The sequence below is a fragment of the Symphodus melops genome, assembly GCF_947650265.1.
Source record: "Symphodus melops genome assembly, chromosome: 4".
Taxonomy (NCBI): domain Eukaryota; kingdom Metazoa; phylum Chordata; class Actinopteri; order Labriformes; family Labridae; genus Symphodus; species Symphodus melops.
In genome coordinates this window covers 472,908-493,569 of record NC_136694.1, presented here as the reverse complement: position 1 = coordinate 493,569, position 20,662 = coordinate 472,908, and the positions used below count along the sequence as shown (strand labels likewise).

Genomic DNA, 20,662 nt, shown 5'->3' with positions numbered 1-20,662 from the left:
TGCGGACGCTGCACCGATCCGTCTGTTGACCTCACGCTCCATCCTCTTCCCACTCGTGAACAAGAACCCAGTACTCACTAAATTTTATTTCACAGCGCCTTTCATAGCACTCAAGGACACTTTACATTGAATTAAAAACACAATGCAAATAAATACAAAATAATAACAACAACAGACAGTATCTTAAGTCTCTGGATGTGCAGGAGCTGTCATGGTTGACACGTCTCTGTATCATCGCGTGGAGGTCGGGGACAGTGCCTCTGGACTGGCAGACCGGGGTGGTGGTCCCTCTTTTCAAGTAGGGGGATCGGAGGGTGTGTTCCAACTACCGGGGAATCACACTCCTCAGCCTCCCTGGGAAAGTCTATTCCAGGGTACTGGAGAGGAAGATCCGGCTGTTAGTCGAACCTCAGATTCAAGAGGAACAATGCGGTTTTCGTCCTGGCCATAGAACGCTGGACCAGCTCTGCACTCTCCATCGGGTGCTCGAGGGTTCATGGGAGTTTGCCCAACCAGTCCACATGTGCTTTGTGGATCTGAAGAAGGCGTTCAACTGTGTCCCCCGTGGCGTCCTGTTGGGGGTGCTCCAAGAGTATGCTCCAAGCTCCTGTTCCCGGTGCGCGTTGGCCTCCGGCTGGGCTGCCCTTTGTCACCGGTTCTGTTCATTACTTTTATGGACAGAATTTCTAGGCGCAGCCAGGTGCCGGAGGGAGTCCGGTGTGGGTAGCACAGGATCTCGTCTCTTCTTTTTACGGCTGATGTGATCCTGTTGGCTCCATCAAACCTGGACCTCCAGCGCTCATTGGGACGGTTCACTGCCGGTTGTGAGGCGGCTGGAATGAGGATCAGCACCTCTAAATCTGGGGCCATGGTTCTCGACCGGAAAAAGGTGGCTTGCCCTCTCCAGGTCGGTGGGGAGTCCTTGCAGTCTGACCAGTAATCCTAAATATCAGACATGTTTGATATTCACAATTCCAGACCTCCAACTCTATCGGGACCAATAATGTAATCGCAGCGACAACACAAAAAAAATGGAATACGACGGACCTTGAATGAAGACACGCCCCCTGACCTTTGTGAAGTCCTAAAACCTTCTTGTGTGTTTCCATCCTAAGGCTGAATGGCATGACAAAAACGGGTCTGGATGAAAAAAACAAAACAGGAAGTTATGCCAAATAAATGCAGTGAGTTTGTACGGGCTTCAATAGGAGCAAAATCAGTGAACTGGACTTTAAGTCTGTTTGTCTTAAGGCTGGATAACCTGTGCAGTAAAATTGTTGGATGTATGAAAACCGATGAATAAAGTTTTAGTAAAGATAACGTTGGTATTTATTTACAGCTATTTGTAAAACATTTCTCCTTTACCTCAAACAAGCAGACAAAGGGTTTAGAGAGTGGATGATAGCAAACATGAACTCCATCTGACTGGTAGACAGACCTCCATTTAACAGGTGAACAGTCCAGTTTAAAGATGATGAATGGAAACAGAAATGTCAGCATATGAGTAAGACTAAGCTAGGTACTGTGCTGAGTCATGCTTCCAGTTCACCCTGTCTTGATGGGATCTCTACGATGGCATTTCGTCGTAAACAGGTTCAAATCAGGTCTGAACCATAGAAATATGAATGTTTGAAGCCTGGGTGACATCACCCGTGTATCCCTGAAGGGGGCGCTGGAGTCCCATGGATGGCGGTCTCCATGCTGGAAATGCTGTCTAACTTTGAGTCAAGCTAACGACAGGCTGAGAGCTGAGGCGGGTTTTAAGCTTCCTGACAAACTGTTACATGGCGCCCACCTGTCAATCTACCACCTGTCAGCTACATTTTTTAAAGACACAACACCTGTGGTGCAGTTCATGATAAAGCCAATAGGCTGCAGTAGAAGCCATGTTCCAATTCAAAACTAAAAGCATAGTTGAGATTCTCAATTTACCACGAGCCAAACTGAAACCAAAGATTGTGGGAATGTTTTGGATTTTTAGAAACGCCACGGAGACAGGAGGTGGACAGAGGTGCAGACTACTGGTAGGGTTCTCACATCCATGCACACACCAATACACACACATACATACACACACACATACATACACACACACACACACACACACACACACACACATACACACACACACCAATACACACACATCCATACACACATCCATACACACACACACATCAATCAATCAATCAATCAATCAATCTTTATTTATATAGCGTCAATTCATAACAGGCGTTATCTGGAGACACTTTATAAAAGCAGGTAAAGGAGCTTCCTGTTTGTCTGTTAACATTAACGACAGAGCAGGTAAAGGAGCTTCCTGTTTGTCTGTTAACATTAATGACAGAGCAGGTAAAGGAGCTTCCTGTTTGTCTGTTAACATTAAAGACAGAGCAGGTAAAGGAGCTTCCTGTTTGTCTGTTAACATTAATGACAGAGCAGGTAAAGGAGCTTCCTGTTTGTCTGTTAACATTAATGACAGAGCAGGTAAAGGAGCTTCCTGTTTGTCTGTTAACATTAATGACAGAGCAGGTAAAGGAGCTTCCTGTTTGTCTGTTAACATTAATGACAGAGCAGGTAAAGGAGCTTCCTGTTTGTCTGTTAACATTAACGACAGAGCAGGTAAAGGAGCTTCCTGTTTGTCTGTTAACATTAATGACAGAGCAGGTAAAGGACCTTCCTGTTTGTCTGTTAACATTAAAGACAGAGCAGGTAAAGGAGCTTCCTGTTTGTCTGTTAACATTAACGACAGAGCAGGTAAACATGCTCATTGTTGTCATGGTTTGGTTTTTATTCTGTATTTAATCCTGTTTCAGTTCATTATTTCCCTCGTGTTCTGTGTATCTATGTTCCTAGTGTGGTTTACTTTAGTCTTCAGTGTGTTTCCCTGTATCCTTGTGTCCTCCTATGTTGCCTGTTAGTTTATTTCCTGTCTTGTGTTTTAAGTCTAGTCTTTGGTGTTTCCTGTTTTATTTTGTAGATCTGGTTTTGGTGGTGGTGTCAGTGTTGGGTTTTACTTTGTACTTGTCCTCAGTGTTCTGGTCTTGTGTTCTTTGTTCCTTGTGTTTCCTGCCTTTCTGATGACCCTGATGTTCCTCACCTGTCTCGTTAGTCTCACCTGCGTCTGATTACCCCATGTCCATTTAGTTTCTGTGTTTGCCTCAGTTTCTGGTCGGTTCATTGTCATTGTCAGTGTCTTTCGTATGTCGTCGTCTTTGGTTGCTGCTTCTCCCTGCTCCCTGTGTTTTCGCCTCCTGGTTTTTGGATTTTGGTTTTTCTAAGTAAGTTTTTGTTTTTGCCTTTTTGTTAAAATAGATTATTGGTTATTGGGGACTTGGGTCCTCCCCTCCCTGTTTCCTACCCGGAACGTGACAGAATGAACCGACCAGTAATGGACCCAGCAGAAGATTTTGATTCTATGGACGGTGTTTCTAAAATACTTTACTTTCAAAATATTTTCCGTTTGGCCCGGAGCACTGCTTCTTCTGAGCAGTCTCCATGGACTGGCACCCGCCTGGCCATTTTTACTGGGAACCGCGGAGGCCCAAGGAAGAGAGGCCGCCATGGCTCCCGGTTGCCTAGCCCAGCAGTGACTCTACCTTTGTGCTCCACAAGGCCTCAATCCGAGCCTCGGCCCAAAGTAGAACTCAGGCCTCAGTCCAGGCTTCAGCCTCATGGTGCCTCAGAGCCTCTGCTTCCTGTCCCTGTTCCGGCAGAGCGCCGTCTGCTTCCTGTCCCTGTTCTGGCAGAGCGCTGTCTGCTTCCTGTCCCTGTAGAACGCCGTCTGCCACCAGTCCCGGCAGAGCGCCGTCTGCTTCCTGTCCCTGTTCCGGCAGCACGCTGTCTGCTTCCTGTCCCTGTAGAACGCCGTCTGCCACCAGTCCCGGCAGAGCGCTGTCTGCTTCCTGTCCCCGTTCCGGCAGAGCGCTGTCTGCCACCAGCTCCGGCAGAGTGCCGTCTGTTTCCTGTCCCTGTTCCGGGAGAGCGTGGTCAGCTTCCTGTCCCCGTGCCTGCTGACCGCCGTCGGCATCAAGTTGAGGTTCCCTCGGCATTCGGGCCGATGCCCGACGACGTCTCCACGCTGGTTTGGCCGGCACCGACGTTTCCTCGGCGGTCGAGTCGATGCCTGACGTCCTCCCGACGCCTGATGTCTCCTTCTCTGCGGTCCGGCCGACTCCTGACGTCTCCTCCTCGGCAGTCCAGCCGACAGCAGACGTTCCTTCGTCTGTGATCGGGCTGGCTCCTGGGCCCTTGGAGAAGGTCCTGCCCTTCACTGGCCGGTCACCCGGCTGCTCGCCTGAACTGTCTGCCAGGTCTGATCGGCCACCTGAACCCTCTCCTGTGTCTGCTCGGCCTCCTGGCCGCCCAGCTGAACTCTCTCCCGTGTCTGCTCGGCCTCCGGGCCGCCCAGCTGAACTCTCTCCTGTGTCTGCTCGGCCTCCTGGCCAACCCCCAGAACTCTTCCCTGAGTCTGTTTGGCCTCCGGGCCGTCCACTTGAACTGACTAAGGCCTGTATGCCTGAAGGTCCGGAGTTACCTTACTGATGGCTATATTACAAGAGCCCAGCTGAATCCATCATAGCGTGGCAAGAAAAAAATTCCTTTTAACAGGCAGAAATCTTCAGCAGACCCGGATCATGACGGAACAGCCATCTGATAAACTGAGCTGGGCTTGAAATGGGACAAGATGCAGAAAGAAGAATAGGATAGGTTGGGGGGGGGTCTGGGCAGGCCATCCTCGTGGGGAACATCCATCCACACACACATCCATGCACACTCACACATCCACACACACACATCCATACACACACACACATCCATACACACACTCACACATCCATACACATGTACATACACACGCACACACATGGATACGCACACACACACACGCGCACACAGAAGCACATAAAGCAGATAAAGCTGTGTCTCTGGGCTTTGACAGCATGCACTCAGGTCAGACCTGCACAGACTGTGTGTGTGTGTGTGTGTGATGCTTGGTGAGTTATTAACACTTCACCTGTTTGTATCTTTTCCAGCTTTCATCTGTGGCAGAACATTTTTATCTTTTAGATTTTAAAGAGCGTTTTCTGTTTGAGTGTAAAATGTGCAGAGAGCAGGAGGAAGGTGTTCAGCTGCAGCCTCTTCTTCTTCAGGCCTCTGTGGATCCACACAGTGACCCTCTGACAGTCGCTCACAGAGAGCAGGAGGAAGGTGTTCAGCTGCAGCCTCTTCTTCTTCAGGCCTCTGTGGATCCACACAGCGACCCTCTGACAGTCGCTCACAGAGAGCAGGAGGAAGGTGTTCAGCTGCAGCCTCTTCTTCATCAGGCCTCTGTGGATCCACACAGTGACCCTCTGACAGTCACTCACAGAGAGCAGGAGGAAGGTGTTCAGCCTCTTCTTCATCAGGCCTCTGTGGATCCACACAGCGACCCTCTGACAGTCGCTCACAGAGAACAGGAGGAAGGTGTTCAGCTTCTCTCTGCCTGCAGTTCTCTGTTTGTCTGGTTTTAAAGTCTAAATGGAAACACAGACGTAGGACATGAGGCTGATTATACAGCTTAAGACTCATGTCAGTGATCACTTTGATTGATCTCAACAATGAACTGTGAACTTCTCATGATGTGCTGGTGTTTAAAAGTCAGCTCAGACAACAGTTGAAGTTACTGAAGGAGCCTGTGCTGCAGCTTCACCGCTCTTCATCTCTTTATGTGTTTAAACATTTATTGACCATGCATGCACGTGTGTGTGTGTGTGTGTGTGTGTGTGTGTGTGTGTGTGTGTTTGAAGATGGAACCAGCCTTCTCTCTGAATGTTGACTGTTTTAAGGAGAATATCGTCGACTGTTTATCTGTTAAAATGTGACACTGCGATGTGTCTGTTGTTATTTTGTTGTTTTGATTTATTTGTCTTTATTGGAGAGGACGGCTGAAGACAGACAGGACATGTTGTGGAGGAGAGAAAGTTGAAGATCAGGTTGGATTTGAACACAGTTGCTCATGGGCTGCAGGTTTTCAGCGCTCTGATCTGATGATTTGAAGTGTTTGTTGTGTTTTTGGCGTTTTGTTGGATCATAGTCTCAAAGGTCTGGTTGTCTGTCAGCTCTGTGATTGGCTGATTGTCTGTCAGCTCTGTGATTGGCTGGTTGTCTGTCTCTACCTTTGGCGTTTTGTTGGATCATAGTCTCAGACTGAGGGAAACCTCGACGTGCTCATGAGAATAAATAAAGGTTTGAATCAACATTATCAGGCTGCACGGCGCTGCAGTGGTTAGCTCTGTCCCCTCATAGTGAAGAGGTTGCTGGTTTGAATCCCTGTCTGTGTGGAGTCTGCATGTTCTCCCCGTGCACAGCATGGGTTCTCTCCGGCTTCCTCCCACAGTCCAATCACATGCTGGTTGTCTGTCAGCTCTGTGATTGGCTGGTTGTCTGTTTCTACCTGTCAGCTCTGTGATTGGCTGGTTGTCTATTGTCAGCTCTGTGATTGGCTGGTTGTCTGTCTCTACCTGTCAGCTCTGTGATTGGCTGGTTGTCTGTCAGCTAAGGGACCTTGGACTTCTTATTCTGTTACCATGGTAACAAACAAACATCACAGTCTTGTAATGACCTTTAAGATTGTGGTGACCACATCTGAGGATGTCACGTGTTACTAAATGAGACCTTCATAAACCTGACTCCAGACTTTGTCCTGTTTCAGCAGACCTGTGAGAGATGAACGTGTCGTCTGCTAACGTGACCGTGGTTATCGAGTACCGAGACTCCCTCGCCAAAGCTGTGACCAAGAATGTGATCGTGGTCGTTCTCAGTATCTCGCTCAACTACGTCCACGCGGGACTCATACACACCTTCCGCAAACATCAGGTACGACATTCTTCACATCACTCTACAACACGAGCAACACAAGCAGGACGTCCACGCCAATCAGCCTGAAACTTTGACTCTGTCAGAGCGGGGATGATTCTGCTTGATGTCCCAGTGGGTGATGGTGGTGTTGAACTGGAGCGTTTTGTTTCCTCTCTATTAACATGTAAGAGGAGATCAACATATGAGGAGGTAGGAACACAGCCAGTCTCAGCAACAGAAGAGCAAAGGTGGTTTAACCATGAGGCAAAGGTTGGCTATTTCCTGTCTGGGGCTTCACGCCCAAAATAGCCTCAACGCACTGGTGATGACCAGTCGACCAGGATGGCGACCTCTCTTATAACATATAGAATAGATATATAATATAATATATTTAAACCCCATGTCCACCGTGTGTTTTTTTTCCTAAGCAGCAGCATCTTTTTTCTATGTGTCCCACTGAGGATGAAAGACACTGTAGCTTCAGTGTTTAGCCAGCTCTGCATGTAGAGACACTGTAGCTTCAGTGTTTAGCCAGCTCTGCATGTAGAGACACTGTAGCTTCAGTGTTTAGCCAGCTCTGCATGTGGTGGACACTGTAGCTTCAGTGTTTAGCCAGCTCTGCATGTAGAGACACTGTAGCTTCAGTGTTTAGCCAGCTCTGCATGTGGTGGACACTGTAGCTTCAGTGTTTAGCCAGCTCTGCATGTGGTGGACACTGTAGCTTCAGTGTTTAGCCAGCTCTGCATGTAGAGACACTGTAGCTTCAGTGTTTAGCCAGCTCTGCATGTGGTGGACACCGTAGCTTCAGTGTTTAGCCAGCTCTGCATGTGGTGGACACTGTAGCTTCAGTGTTTAGCCAGCTCTGCATGTGGTGGACACTGTAGCTTCAGTGTTTAGCCAGCTCTGCATGCGGTGGACACTGTAGCTTCAGTGTTTAGCCAGCTCTGCATGTAGAGACACTGTAGCTTCAGTGTTTAGCCAGCTCTGCATGTGGTGGACACTGTAGCTTCAGTGTTTAGCCAGCTCTGCATGTGGTGGACACTGTAGCTTCAGTGTTTAGCCAGCTCTGCATGTAGAGACACTGTAGCTTCAGTGTTTAGCCAGCTCTGCATGTGGTGGACACTGTAGCTTCAGTGTTTAGCCAGCTCTGCATGTGGTGGACACTGTAGCTTCAGTGTTTAGCCAGCTCTGCATGGGTCTGTAAAGCTTTCTGCGTTCTAACCTCTCTCCATGTTTCATCTCCAACATTGATCCTAGTTTGAGAAGCTTTCTGCTGCTGGAGCTTATTAGAAACATGCAGAGGCTTTTTAGCTCGGGTACAATCACTTCTATCTGAAGCAGTTCCACTGCCCGCTTCCATCGCTGCAACACCTGTTCACCTGATAACTGCTCTCATATCTGGCAAACCCAGGGGCGTCCAAAACGGCCTTCAAAGCCCCGCCTACCTTCTCTGGTCCAATCAAATCCAGAGCATTCAGGAGCAGAATCTAAAGTTAGAAGGAGGACATACTGGCTGCTGCATTGTTGTCAGAGAAGCTTCAACACAGCAGGTTTCCTTCATGATCACACAGGAAGAGAGCAGCTCTCTGATTGGCTGACTGATCACAGAGGATAGATAGATAGATAGATAGATAGATAGATAGATAAATAGATAGATAGATAGATAGATAGATAGATAGATAGATAGATAGATAGATAGATAGATAGATAGATAGATAGATAGATAGATAGATAGATAGATAGATAGATAGATAGATAGATAGATCTCACCAACTTAAAGGAGCAGTGATTTGCATTAAGTGTCCTAGACAATAACCTGAAACCAGGAGTGATTAGGGTGATTATCGTTAAGTACCCAACTATTGAGGGGCAGATTAGCATTAATTGTTGAAGACAATAGAGTGAAACTTGACCTAGTTAGGGTGATCATGTCAACCCTTACAGATGTAGCATAACACAACAGTAGGATGAAACCAGACATGATTAGGGTGATTATCTTTAAAGTGACCAGTGCTCAGTAAGGTGACTATCAATATGCATTAAAGTGTCCAACTGGGGGCTGACTCTGAGGTCAGCAGTGCAGATGAGGAGTGAGAAAAAAGTGAAAAAAGATTCCAGGGATCACCGTGCGCTTCTTCCCTGCCGTGACAGTGAAGTGTCATACAGTCTTATGGCCTATAGGGGGACAAAAGAGTTCTTGAGTCTGTCCGTGGAGCACGACTGTGACAGCAGTCTTTCGCTGAACATGCTCCTCTGCCCGGTGAAGGTGCTGTGCAGAGGGTGGTGTGTGTTGTCCATGATGGAGAGCATTTTGTCCAGAGACCTCCTCTCTACCACTGTCACCAGTGAGTCCAGCTCTGTACCCACCACAGAGCCGGCCCTCCTCACCAGTCTGTCCAGGCGTGCTGCGTCCCTCTTCTTGCAGCTTCCTCCCCAGCACACCACTGCGTAGAAGAGGACGCTGGACACCACAGACTGCGTCATCAGCTCTCTCTTCAACACAGCATGTTTCCTTCATGTCTTTGTCTTTGTCCCAAGTCACTAAATCTACCTCTGACATGTTGGTGTTACTCATCACTTCGTCTGTTTCTTTTCACTCTGTAGATTTTCTACATGAATCCTCGATACATCCTGTTTTTCCACCTGGTACTCAACGACATGATCCAGGTGATGCTGACTGTCATCCTGTTCATCATCAGCTACACCCTCTACAAAATAAATGTCTCCATGTGTTGTGTCTTCTTGCTGCTGGCTCTCTTCACCACCGAGAACACGCCTCTCAACCTGGCCTGCATGGCGGTGGAGTGCTACATCGCCATCTGCATGCCGCTCCGCCACGTGCAGATCTGCACCATCAGGAGAACCTTGATTGTGATCGGTCTGATCTGGATCACGAGCATGTTGTCTGTCCTTCCTGATCTTTTCATCACGTTGGCCACCGAGCCGCTGGACTTCTTCAGCTCTCGAGTGTTCTGCCTCAGAGAAACGGCCTTCCCAAATCCGCACATCGTCAGGAAAAGAGACATTACTTACATCATGTATCTGGTGGTGGTTTGGCTTGTTATCTTCTACACGTACTTTAGAATCCTGTTCACCGCTAAAGCAGCGAGCAAAGATGCTAAGAAGGCCAGAAACACCATCGTTCTCCACGGTTTTCAGCTGCTGCTGTGTATGGCAACGTATGCAGATCCTCTGTTAACATCCGCTCTCCTGCAATGGTTCCCCAAGAACGTCTCAGACTCCCTGTTCGCTTGTTATATAATCATACATATCCTTCCACGCGCCATAAGCTCCATCATTTATGGCGTACGAGACAAGACTTTCAGAAAGTATCTGAAGAGGTATCTGTTGTGTAAAGTCAGCACGCCGTAAGCATCAGATTATCGACTGGTTATGAAATCATTAAAAAAAAAAACATCAGATTGTGTTCTTGACTGCTTCTTTATATTCTTCTTTTTGTCTTTGCTCAATAAAAAAACCTCCTGGTTTGTGTTTTCAGATGAATCATAATAGTTTTAGTTTGTTTCCCATGGTGAGGCGTGTAGCTGACCTGATTGACAGGTGTGAACCCCCTGCAGGAACAGACGGGAGACGTCACTGCAGGATTTGTCCAGTAGTATTCACAGTGGATGGTGAGACACCATTTATAAAGTGAGAGACTGACTGAAGCCATGTTGTTGCTGTGCTCGTCTTACTGCATGCACTGGGTAAGTACCAGCTTCTCTTCTCTCATGTCGCTCCTGCCTCAAACACAAACACTGACGTCTTCTTGTTTATGTGGATTTTTCATAACTCTTCTGTCACATGTGATTCGTGTTTCTGTCCTTGAACATGTCCTCCTGGTTGAGCCCCTTTGCTCAGACATCATTCTCTTCAAACTGAAGGATTGGTTTAGTCGAGCGTGGTTGATGTTGAGGAACGAACAGATTTACGTGTTTCTGTCCTGTTGTGTTTTTACTCAGTGATGTCTTGATTTCTCTTCTTGTGGGGACTTTTATGAGTTGTGTGTCTTGCTGACAGCTCCACGCTCTGAAGCTTCTCCCTCACATTAATCACAGAGTTTGTCTTTGGTCAGGCTGTGACTGACAGCTGGCTCTAAGGAGGGGAAATGTTTGATTCTGAGCTTCTGAATATCACTGACTTGTGTTATGAGTGAAGCTGTGAGCTGTGTGATGTGAATCAGTAAACCAGCCTGTACATACCACACAGTGGCTCACCAGCTTATTACTAATGTTACAACATGTCTCATAATTCAAATTCAAACAACTTCATTTGTCCGTGGGGGGAAATTCAAGAGCACACAGAGCAGTAAATGAACGACAGTGCAGCTATGCTAAAACCTTTAACCAAGATAAGAGTCAACAAAGAATAAAGTGTCAAAGAAGAATAAGTTTTAAGAGTGTTAGTACAAAGTTAGAATATAAAATCACAGAGTTAGATAGAAGGAAGAGCAGAGAGTAAAGTGTCTAGATGTTTGTACAAGTTAAAAACAAACTACAGAGTTAGATTCAGAGGACAGTAAAAGGACACGCATGTAAAGCAAACATGTAAACAGACATGATGTAAACAGACATGATGTAAACAGACATGATGTAAACAGACATGATGCAAACAGACATGATGTAAACAGACGTGAACAGGTGTATATGATGTAAACAGGTATAAACAGAACTGTAGTGCAGAAACAGATATAAGTGGACAGTGATCAGACTAAGATGTGATCAGACATGATGCATATATGTAATGAACAGATATAACAGAACTATAATGCAGTAATAAATATAATATTTGACTATAAAGCCAAGTGTATGTACTACATAATAAAGTGATAGTGGGATAATGGCACATGGAGCCCTTCATTATCATGAAAACGCAGACGTGCACACTTCTCTGTTGATGCTTTGTTGATGTTAATAAGACGAGTGAGGAGGGGAACACGTCTGCTCATGTTGTCTTCAATGTTCTGAGAGAAAATCAAGTTTTCTTCAAAGCCCATTTCTGGAATTAAGTGTTGTTTAATCCTCTTTAATTGAGCTGTGGAGAGAGATGATGACGCTCTCTTCCTCTGTGATCAGTCAGCCAATCAGAGAGCTGCTCTCTTCCTCTGTGATCATGAAGGAAACCTGCTGTGTTGAAGCTTCTCTGACAACAATGCAGCAGCCAGTATGTCCTCCTTCTAACTTTAGATTCTGCTCCTGAATGCTCTGGATCTGATTGGACCAGAGAAGGTAGCTTAGATTACATGTTCATGTTTATGGCCATTTGCACAGGTAGGACAGCACAACACTTCTCAACTCTACCAAAAAGGAAATAATTTACAAATAGAAGAGCAACATAATTTGTGTTTTAAATAAACAATATAAAAAACTATAAAGGGAGACATTATACTATTAAGTAAAACGTTTTCTTGTCCTGCAAGTCTGTGAAAATGGAGAATAGATTTTTATATTTCTGTTCTATACTTCTGATGACTCAAAGGTCTTTTACACCACAGGTCACACCTACACATTCACACACTGATGGTAGAGGCTGCTGCAGAGTCCATCAGTATTAACTCATCCATTCATACACATTCACACACTGATGGTAGAGGCTGCTGCAGAGTAAAGAGTCCATCAGTATTAACTCATCCATTCACACACATTCACACACTGATGGTAGAGGCTGCTGCAGAGTAAAGAGTCCATCAGTATGAACTCATCCATTCACACACATTCACACACTGATGGTAGAGGCTGCTGCAGAGTAAAGAGTCCATCAGTATTAACTCATCCATTCACACACATTCACACACTGATGGTAGAGGCTGCTGTCTAATACGGGACAGGATGCTGCAGCTCTCGACAATGTTTAGACTGCAGTACCCATTTTAAACTCCAGGTGTCAGAGTTACATACCACTCCTTTAAATTGTGACCTGATAAATTCAGTGTTATGACATTGATTACGAACATCATTAAACTAATATGATGCTCTCTCCTTTCTAGGAAGGACTTTGTAATATTTGAGCTGATCATGTCATTGGCCAACACAACGGTGGTCGTTCGGTATCAAGATTCTCTCTCTAAAGCCGTCGCCAAGAACGTGATCATCGTGTTTCTGGGGATCTCCATCAACTACATCAATGCCAGCCTCTTTTACACCTTCAGCAAACACCAGGTATGACCGCGGCCGGGTTAAACCATTTCACTGTTGGAGGGTCAGGGTCTTTAAAATGTGTGTCAGGATGCGTTATTATTTGAGCTGTTAAAGAATTCATTTTTTAACATCTGGATTAAACGCTGAAATTTGATTTCACTGTTTTTACTCACGATTAAAATGACATTATTTTCAGTTTTAAAATATTTGTTATGCTGTTATGCTAGTGTTTAAAATGGCTACTGCAGACCAAATTTAAAACGCTGCCAGTCCAAGTATGCTAGTGTTAGCTTGCGCCATAGTGGCTTTTTAACAGCAGTTTGTTAGCTTACAAAGTCAACAGCTTTATAGATCACTGAGGAGCTGAGAGGAAACATTTTAAGCCCTGTGTCCACCTGCGTCTGTAGAAAAGCCTTGGCTGTGTGTTCATGAACGCTCACATGAAGCGTTTATGCACTGAGAAGAAAGCGAGGAGGTTGTGGGTACAAGACACGATCAGTAGTTAGCAGTGACTTCAACAGCGCCTTTATGAAAGGTTGGACGATTTTCACCTTGAGCACGTGTTGTGCTTTTTCTCTGGGCCGCCCGTCTGCTTCTGTGAACGTTCTCCCCTCATAGAAAGCCATTTTAAAAAGACGCTGGCGCTCAGAAAAACAAAGGCTAGGTGGTCACGAGGCCTGGGATGACAAAACCGCTCATCCGACCAGAGTACAAACCCACTGGAGCCCTCTACTGGTCCAAACCAACCATGGCAACATTAGGCACATGTTATCTGTGGGAAGAGAATCTGTGAAGGTGATATGTTGTGTTAAAGTTGGGTACTGTAGTCCGTTAAGAGTTACCATATATATGCCTTTGGGTACTAAAAGTGAGGCTTCTCCCATTTCTTTAACCTTCCACTTGCACATTTTATGGTTGTTCAAAGTCAAAAACCAAAAGCTAACTGGACCTGGTTGAATCTTGAACCAGGTCCCGTTGTCTCTTGGATGTAACTGTGAACTACCATGGCGTCAAAGACTGGAACCTTCACAGATGTATTTTGCTTCTCTCCCTCAGATCTTCTACAGAAACCCTCGATACATCCTCTTCATTCACTTGGTGGTCAATGACACCATCCAGGTGACGCTGACTGTCATCCTGTTCATCATCAGCTACACTATCTACAGAATATATGTCCCCGTCTGTTGGGTCATAATCCTGCTAACTCTCTTCGTCACCGATAACACGCCTCTCAACCTGGCCTGCATGGCGGTGGAGTGCTACATCGCCATCTGCATGCCGCTCCGCCACGTGCAGATCTGCACCATCAGGAGAACCTTGATTGTGATCAGTCTGATCTGGATCACGAGCATTTTGTCTGTTCTTCCTGATCTGTTCGTCACGTTAGCAACCGAGCCGCTGGACTTCTTCAGCTCCCGAGTGTTCTGCAACAGAGTAGTGGCCTTTCCAAATCCGCTCTTAGTTAAGAAGAAAGATGTCGTACATTCACTGCTTCTAGCTGCAGTCTGGATCACTATCTCCTACACGTATTGTAGGATTCTGTTCACGGCAAAAACAGCTAGCAAAGATGCTAACAAGGCCAGAAACACCATCCTTCTGCACGGGTTCCAGCTGCTGCTGGGTATGGGAAAATATATAGGCCCTCCATTATTATCTTTTCTCAGGCAACGTTTTCCTCAAAACTATACAGACAGTCTCTTTGCTTATTATGTTATTGTGCAAATCCTGCCCAGATCCATTAGTCCAATAATTTACGGTGTACGAGACAACACTTTCCGGAGGTACCTGAAAAGGTATCTGTTTTGTAAAGTCACCATCCGATAACCATTCAGAACTTACAAAAAGTAAGGAGGTATTTCCTAATAATAAAGTAAAACTTTGCACAACTCTCACTCCTTCTCTTCATTAACTCCACTATTCTTCAACTAACGTGCTCATCATGTAACGTTTAGAAACAAAAGGATACCACAATCTCAAATCTAAATACCTCAGTATTAACTCATCCATTCACACACTGATGGTAGAGGCTGCTGCAGAGTAAAGAGTCCATCAGTATGAACTCATCCATTCATACACATTCACACACTGATGGTAGAGGCTGCTGCCGAGTAAAGAGTCCATCAGTATGAACTCATCCATTCATACACATTCACACACTGATGGTAGAGGCTGCTGCCGAGTAAAGAGTCCATCAGTATGAACTCATCCATTCATACACATTCACACACTGATGGTAGAGGCTGCTGCCGAGTAAAGAGTCCATCAGTATGAACTCATCCATTCATACACATTCACACACTGATGGTAGAGGCTGCAGCAGAGTAAAGAGTCCATCAGTATGAACTCATCCATTCATACACATTCACACACTGATGGTAGAGGCTGCTGCAGAGTAAAGAGTCCATCAGTATGAACTCATCCATTCATACACTGATGGTAGAGGCTGCTGCAGAGTAAAGAGTCCATCAGTATGAACTCATCCATTCATACACATTCACACACTGATGGTAGAGGCTGCTGCAGAGTAAAGAGTCCATCAGTATGAACTCATCCATTCATACACATTCACACACTGATGGTAGAGGCTGCAGCAGAGTTAAGAGTCCATCAGTATGAACTCATCCATTCATACACATTCACACACTGATGGTAGAGGCTGCTGCAGAGTTAAGAGTCCATCAGTATGAACTCATCCATTCATACACATTCACACACTGATGGTAGAGGCTGCAGAGTAAAGAGTCCATCAGTATGAACTCATCCATTCATACACATTCACACACTGATGGTAGAGGCTGCTGCAGAGTAAAGAGTCCATCAGTATTAACTCATCCATTCATACACATTCACACACTGATGGTAGAGGCTGCTGCAGAGTCCATCAGTATGAACTCATCCATTCATACACACTCACACACTGATGGTAGAGGCTGCTGCAGAGTCCATCAGTATGAACTCATCCATTCATACACATTCACACACTGATGGTAGAGGCTGCTGCAGAGTCCATCAGTATGAACTCATCCATTCATACACATTCACACACTGATGGTAGAGGCTGCTGCAGAGTCCATCAGTATTCACTCATCCATTCACACACTGATGGTAGAGGCTGCTGCAGAGTCCATCAGTATTAACTCATCCATTCACACACTGATGGTAGAGGCTGCTGCAGAGTCCATCAGTATTAACTCATCCATTCATACACATTCACACACTGATGGTAAAGTAGTGTTATGGTTGACTGACAGGCCTCTGATGAATAAGTTGAGTTCACTGGATGTTTCTGGATGTCACAGTGATGCAGACTCTGCCAGTCTACAGAACTCTTGCAGCCTCCTCATAAAAAGCCATCAGACTTCTGAAAGTGGAGCCTCACAGACGGCGTCTCAGGTAGGACAGTTAAAACAGCTGCTCGCTGTCATAATGCTGTTTACTCTTTGTACTGTGGTCTCTATTCTTTAAACTGTGTGTGGTGTTAACTGCTTTAACACAACACTTCTGTTCTGAGTTCTTAAATTCAGCACGTTTCTAGAATCATGACACACCTGAGTGTGTGACAGGTGTGCAGATCGGAGGAGGGGGAACAACTGAAAGGCAGTGACGACGCTCGGGCACACGGTCGCTCTTTATGGAAACAGATTTATTGAATCAGACACCGTTAGCCAGTCTCACTGTCTTGATAAGAACTCAACACGTCGTGCAGATCCTGTTTTTAAATGTTAGACTTAAAGGTAAACTCTGTCACACTTTCTCACCTGTACACAGACCCTTCATGGTAGCATGCAGCCGTTTACAGGGTTTGACTTGGATCACAGCAGTCTGTGGGCTCCACTGACAAAACACTTCTGGATTTTGATTCATCTTGTGGACATAAAAAGCGTTTGGAAAAGTTATCTCACAATATGTAGAATCGTGATTCAAGTATGGAGAAGATATCGAATCGTGGGGCCTCCTCTTGTTCACAGAGTTTAAGTTTGATTCACCAGATGTTGTGAATTCAACAACTGATCGTGTGTGTTAGCTGTGATCTCAGCATCAGTCTAATGAATCTTTGCTACTTTCAGGAGAATTATCTGTTGTTAGATTGTTGTGTGAAACTTTCATTCTGAACTTAGATGGTCTGCTTTTTAAGGAACATTGATGGAAACTCTTTAAAGTTCATCCTGGGGAGGTTTCTGCTGGAAATCGTGAGACAGACTGGATTATCTTAGAGTTTATTCTGCCGAGGTCAGAGAGCAGCAACAGATCACATCTGACAGAGTTCAACTCAAAGTTTAATTTATCTGTCAGACTTTTATTTTATAACACTAAGGGCCTGATTTACTGAGATCCTAATTAAAGAGTACTAAAGTCCACGTGAGAGAGGCAAGTGACTGTATAGAATTTTCGAGTTTTAGCAGATAAATCTGAGTATAACAAAAATAACATTTGGCTTATCAGAAAACCTCGGCATTAAACGTGGCCTCTCTTTTCTGTCCTTCATTTTTCGAATGAATTGTCAAACATTGCGCAGGAAGTGCGAGCTGTGGCACGGCGCTCAGGTGCAACACTCGGACTATTGCCAAGACCAGCGCTGTGTCTGATCGGACATAGATGTCTTTGTAAAACGTGCAACCCGAGAAAAAGGAAATGCTCAGTTTAAAATGTTGGTGAGAAGAGGGAAACAGATTGTGCTCCTGGATTAACACGTTAAGTGTTAACCCAAACATTACACATGGCCAGCCTTCTGCACCTCAGTGAGGTCGAGAAGCATGTGATCCTCACTCAGCCAATCAGAAGAGATCACCCTACGTCACTGATCCTGCTATTGTGGCATTTGAACCAAATATGGTAGCTTTGTAAATGTTTATTACACTTAGATTTTTTTTTAAATGTTATAACAGAAATAAAGTTCTGTTATGTCCCTGAATAACTGTGAGGTTGAATTTTTGAATTTCAAAGTATTTCAATGAGTTTCCTGTAAAGGGTTAAATTTAGAAAGTCACAATCACCTCAATGTTTGCCTGGCTTGGTAAATCACACCGTGTACTAACTTAACTTCTTTGTATTTTCTCCTCCCAGTATTTTGCACACTGAGGCAAAAAGGCCTCATGTTGCACATTCATTAAGGCAAACGTACTAAAGGGACAAGACGTGTTGTTTTGCTCATAAGAAAGATGTAGTCCTCACTGCACCCTGTCAGTAGATCATATAGCATGTTGTTGCTGGTGGTATCAAGTTTGCACACGTTTTAATACAAGCAAACGTTTAGTACATCAGGCCCAAAGTAATGTTGTCTGTAATGTTTGGACTCTGGACTGCTGGCTTTACACAACAACACTTCTGGGGGAGACAAAATATTGTATCAGATGTGCCTTTTGTTTCGACGGTGGGGGGATTTTCTGGGGTTAGGAATGCCATCCATCCATCCATCCATTTTCTGCCGCTTATCCGGGGCCGGGTCGCGGGGGCAGCAGTCTAAGCAGAGACACCCAGACTTCCCTCACCCCAGACACCTCCTCCAGCTCTTCCGGTGGGACCCTAAGGCGTTCCCAAGCCAGCCGAGAGACATAGTCTCTCCAGCGTGTCCTGGGTCTACCTGTCTCCTCCCGGAGGGACATGCCCGGAACACCTCCCTAGGGAGGCGTCCAGGAGGCATCCGGACCAGATGCCCGAACCACCTCAACTGACTCCTCTCAATGTGAAGGAGTAACGGCTCTACTCCGAGCTCCTCCCTGGTGACCGAGCTCCTCACCCTATCTCTAAGGGTGCGCCCAGCCACCCTACAGAGGAAGCCCATTTCAGCCGCTTGTATCCGAGATCTCGTTCTTTCGGTCATGACCCAAAGCTCATGACCATAGGTGAGGGTAGGAACGAAGATTGACCGGTAAATCGAGAGCTTCGCCTTTCGGCTTAGCTCCTTCTTCACCACGACGGACCGATACAGCGACCGCATGACTGCAGACGCCGACTGCAGACGCCGCACCGATCCGTCTGTCGATCTCGCGCTCCATCTTCCCCCGACTCGTGAACAAGACCCCGAGATACTTAAACTCCTCCACCTGGGGCAAGGACTCCCCACCGACCCGAAGAGGGCAAACCACCTTTTCTCGACCGGGTTAGGAATGCAAAAAAGATAAATCCACCGTTGTGTTCTCGCCAAATAGGTTGGTCTGAGCTGCTCACGTCACATCCATGTACAGTACAGTAACAGTACTGTAACTTTTTAGGGACGGAAAGCCTGAAGAGAAAATAAAACGTTTGAGTCCTGTTTCCAGTTCCAGTATGTTGTGTTTGAGGTTTAGAGCTACAGCATGCACCGAAATATAACCTTTAAATGTTGATCTGTCTCCAACAGAGGCGTCAGATGAACTCCATGAACGCCTCATCTGACGTCCGCAACGTGACAGATGCTATGAGTTATCGAGACTCTTACAGCAAAGCTGTGGCCAAAAATATGATCATTTTAGTTCTGGGTGAAACCATCAGCTACATGATCCACACCTTCAGGAAGCAGCAGGTCAGAATGTTTCTGTGATTTAACCCCTGAAACCAGCTTCAGCTTTATTACAGAATGTCTTCTTGTCTCCTTCAGGTTTTAAACATGAATCCTCGTTACATCCTGTTCGTCCACCTGGTGGTGAACGATATGATCCAGCTCACGACAACAATCAGCCTGTTTGTCTTCAGTTATATCTTCTATAGAATCAATGCTTCACTTTGCTGCCTCATCATCACGCTGGCCGTCTTCACCACTCTCAACACTCCGCTCAACTTAGCCGTCATGGCGATGGAGTGCTACATCGCTGTGTGTTTACCTCTGAGGCACGCTGAGCTGTGTACGGTCAAAAGAACATATGTTCTGATTGGTGGGATTTGGGCCCTGAGCGCCGTCTCAGCACTGCCCGACGTCTTTATCTTCCTCGCAACGGAGCCCGTGCAGGTGTTTCATTCTGTTCTATTCTGTGACACTCATTCTGTCTTCAGACACCCCATATACGTGCAGAAGAAGGACGTCTGCTACACAGTCTACCTGATTGGTGTTTGGCTCACACTCTTCTACACGTATGTGATGATCTTCACAGCAGCTAAATCCGCTGATGGAGATGCAAAGAAGGCCAGGAATACAATCCTGCTCCATGGTTTCCAGCTGCTGTTGTCTATTCTCACATATGTTTACAATCTGATCAGCAGGTCTCTGTTGAGCTGGTTTCCTAAACATTATATACATGTAGTCTTTGTGTCCTACATCATCATCCAGGTCCTTCCCCGGTTCATCAGTCCCATCGTGTACGGCCTTCGAGATCAGATGTTTCGACAGCATTTAATGAAGTATCTCCTCTGCACAGTGAGAACAAGCATTAAACCCTGGACTGAGTCCAAACCCAGCGACAACCTCCACAACTGAAAGTCAAGACAGTCATGAAATACGCTGCAGTTCCTCGAGTGTCCACTTGAGGCAGTCAGCATTCCGTCGGAGGTGGTCTGACCATCCATCCATCCATTTTCTGCCGCTTATCCAGTGCCGGTCTCAGGGGCCGCTGTCTAGGCAGAGATGCCCAGACTTCCCTCGCAAATCGAGAGCTTCCCCTTTCGGCTAGGCTCCTTCTTCATCACGACGGACCGATACAGCAACCATATGACTGCGGACGCTGCACCGATCCGTCTGTTGACCTCACGCTCCATCCTCTTCCCACTCGTGAACA

The 20,662-nt window shown here is 46.0% G+C and overlaps 3 protein-coding genes across 3 annotated transcripts; all 3 read left to right on the top strand.

Annotated features, from left to right (window-relative positions):
• Positions 1-6,621: 6,621 nt before the first annotated feature.
• On the top strand, positions 6,622-10,209 carry LOC306823064 (odorant receptor 131-2-like; the record flags this gene model as incomplete). Its single annotated transcript, XM_079342429.1, has 2 exons — positions 6,622-6,855; positions 9,442-10,209. The coding sequence occupies exons 1-2, from the start codon at positions 6,706-6,708 to the stop codon at positions 10,207-10,209; spliced, it is 918 nt and encodes a 305-aa protein (XP_079198555.1). The 5' UTR covers positions 6,622-6,705.
• A 272-nt stretch (positions 10,210-10,481) lies between these two features.
• On the top strand, positions 10,482-14,798 carry LOC306823063 (odorant receptor 131-2-like; the record flags this gene model as incomplete). Its single annotated transcript, XM_079342428.1, has 3 exons — positions 10,482-10,544; positions 12,824-12,995; positions 14,031-14,798. Exons 2-3 carry the CDS (start codon positions 12,852-12,854, stop codon positions 14,796-14,798), a joined length of 912 nt encoding a protein of 303 aa, XP_079198554.1. The 5' UTR covers positions 10,482-10,544; positions 12,824-12,851.
• A 4,582-nt stretch (positions 14,799-19,380) lies between these two features.
• On the top strand, positions 19,381-20,364 carry LOC306823062 (odorant receptor 131-2-like; the record flags this gene model as incomplete). The annotated part of the gene is made up of 2 exons (XM_079342427.1): positions 19,381-19,476; positions 19,552-20,364. The coding sequence occupies exons 1-2, from the start codon at positions 19,414-19,416 to the stop codon at positions 20,362-20,364; spliced, it is 876 nt and encodes a 291-aa protein (XP_079198553.1). The 5' UTR covers positions 19,381-19,413.
• Positions 20,365-20,662: the final 298 nt, after the last annotated feature.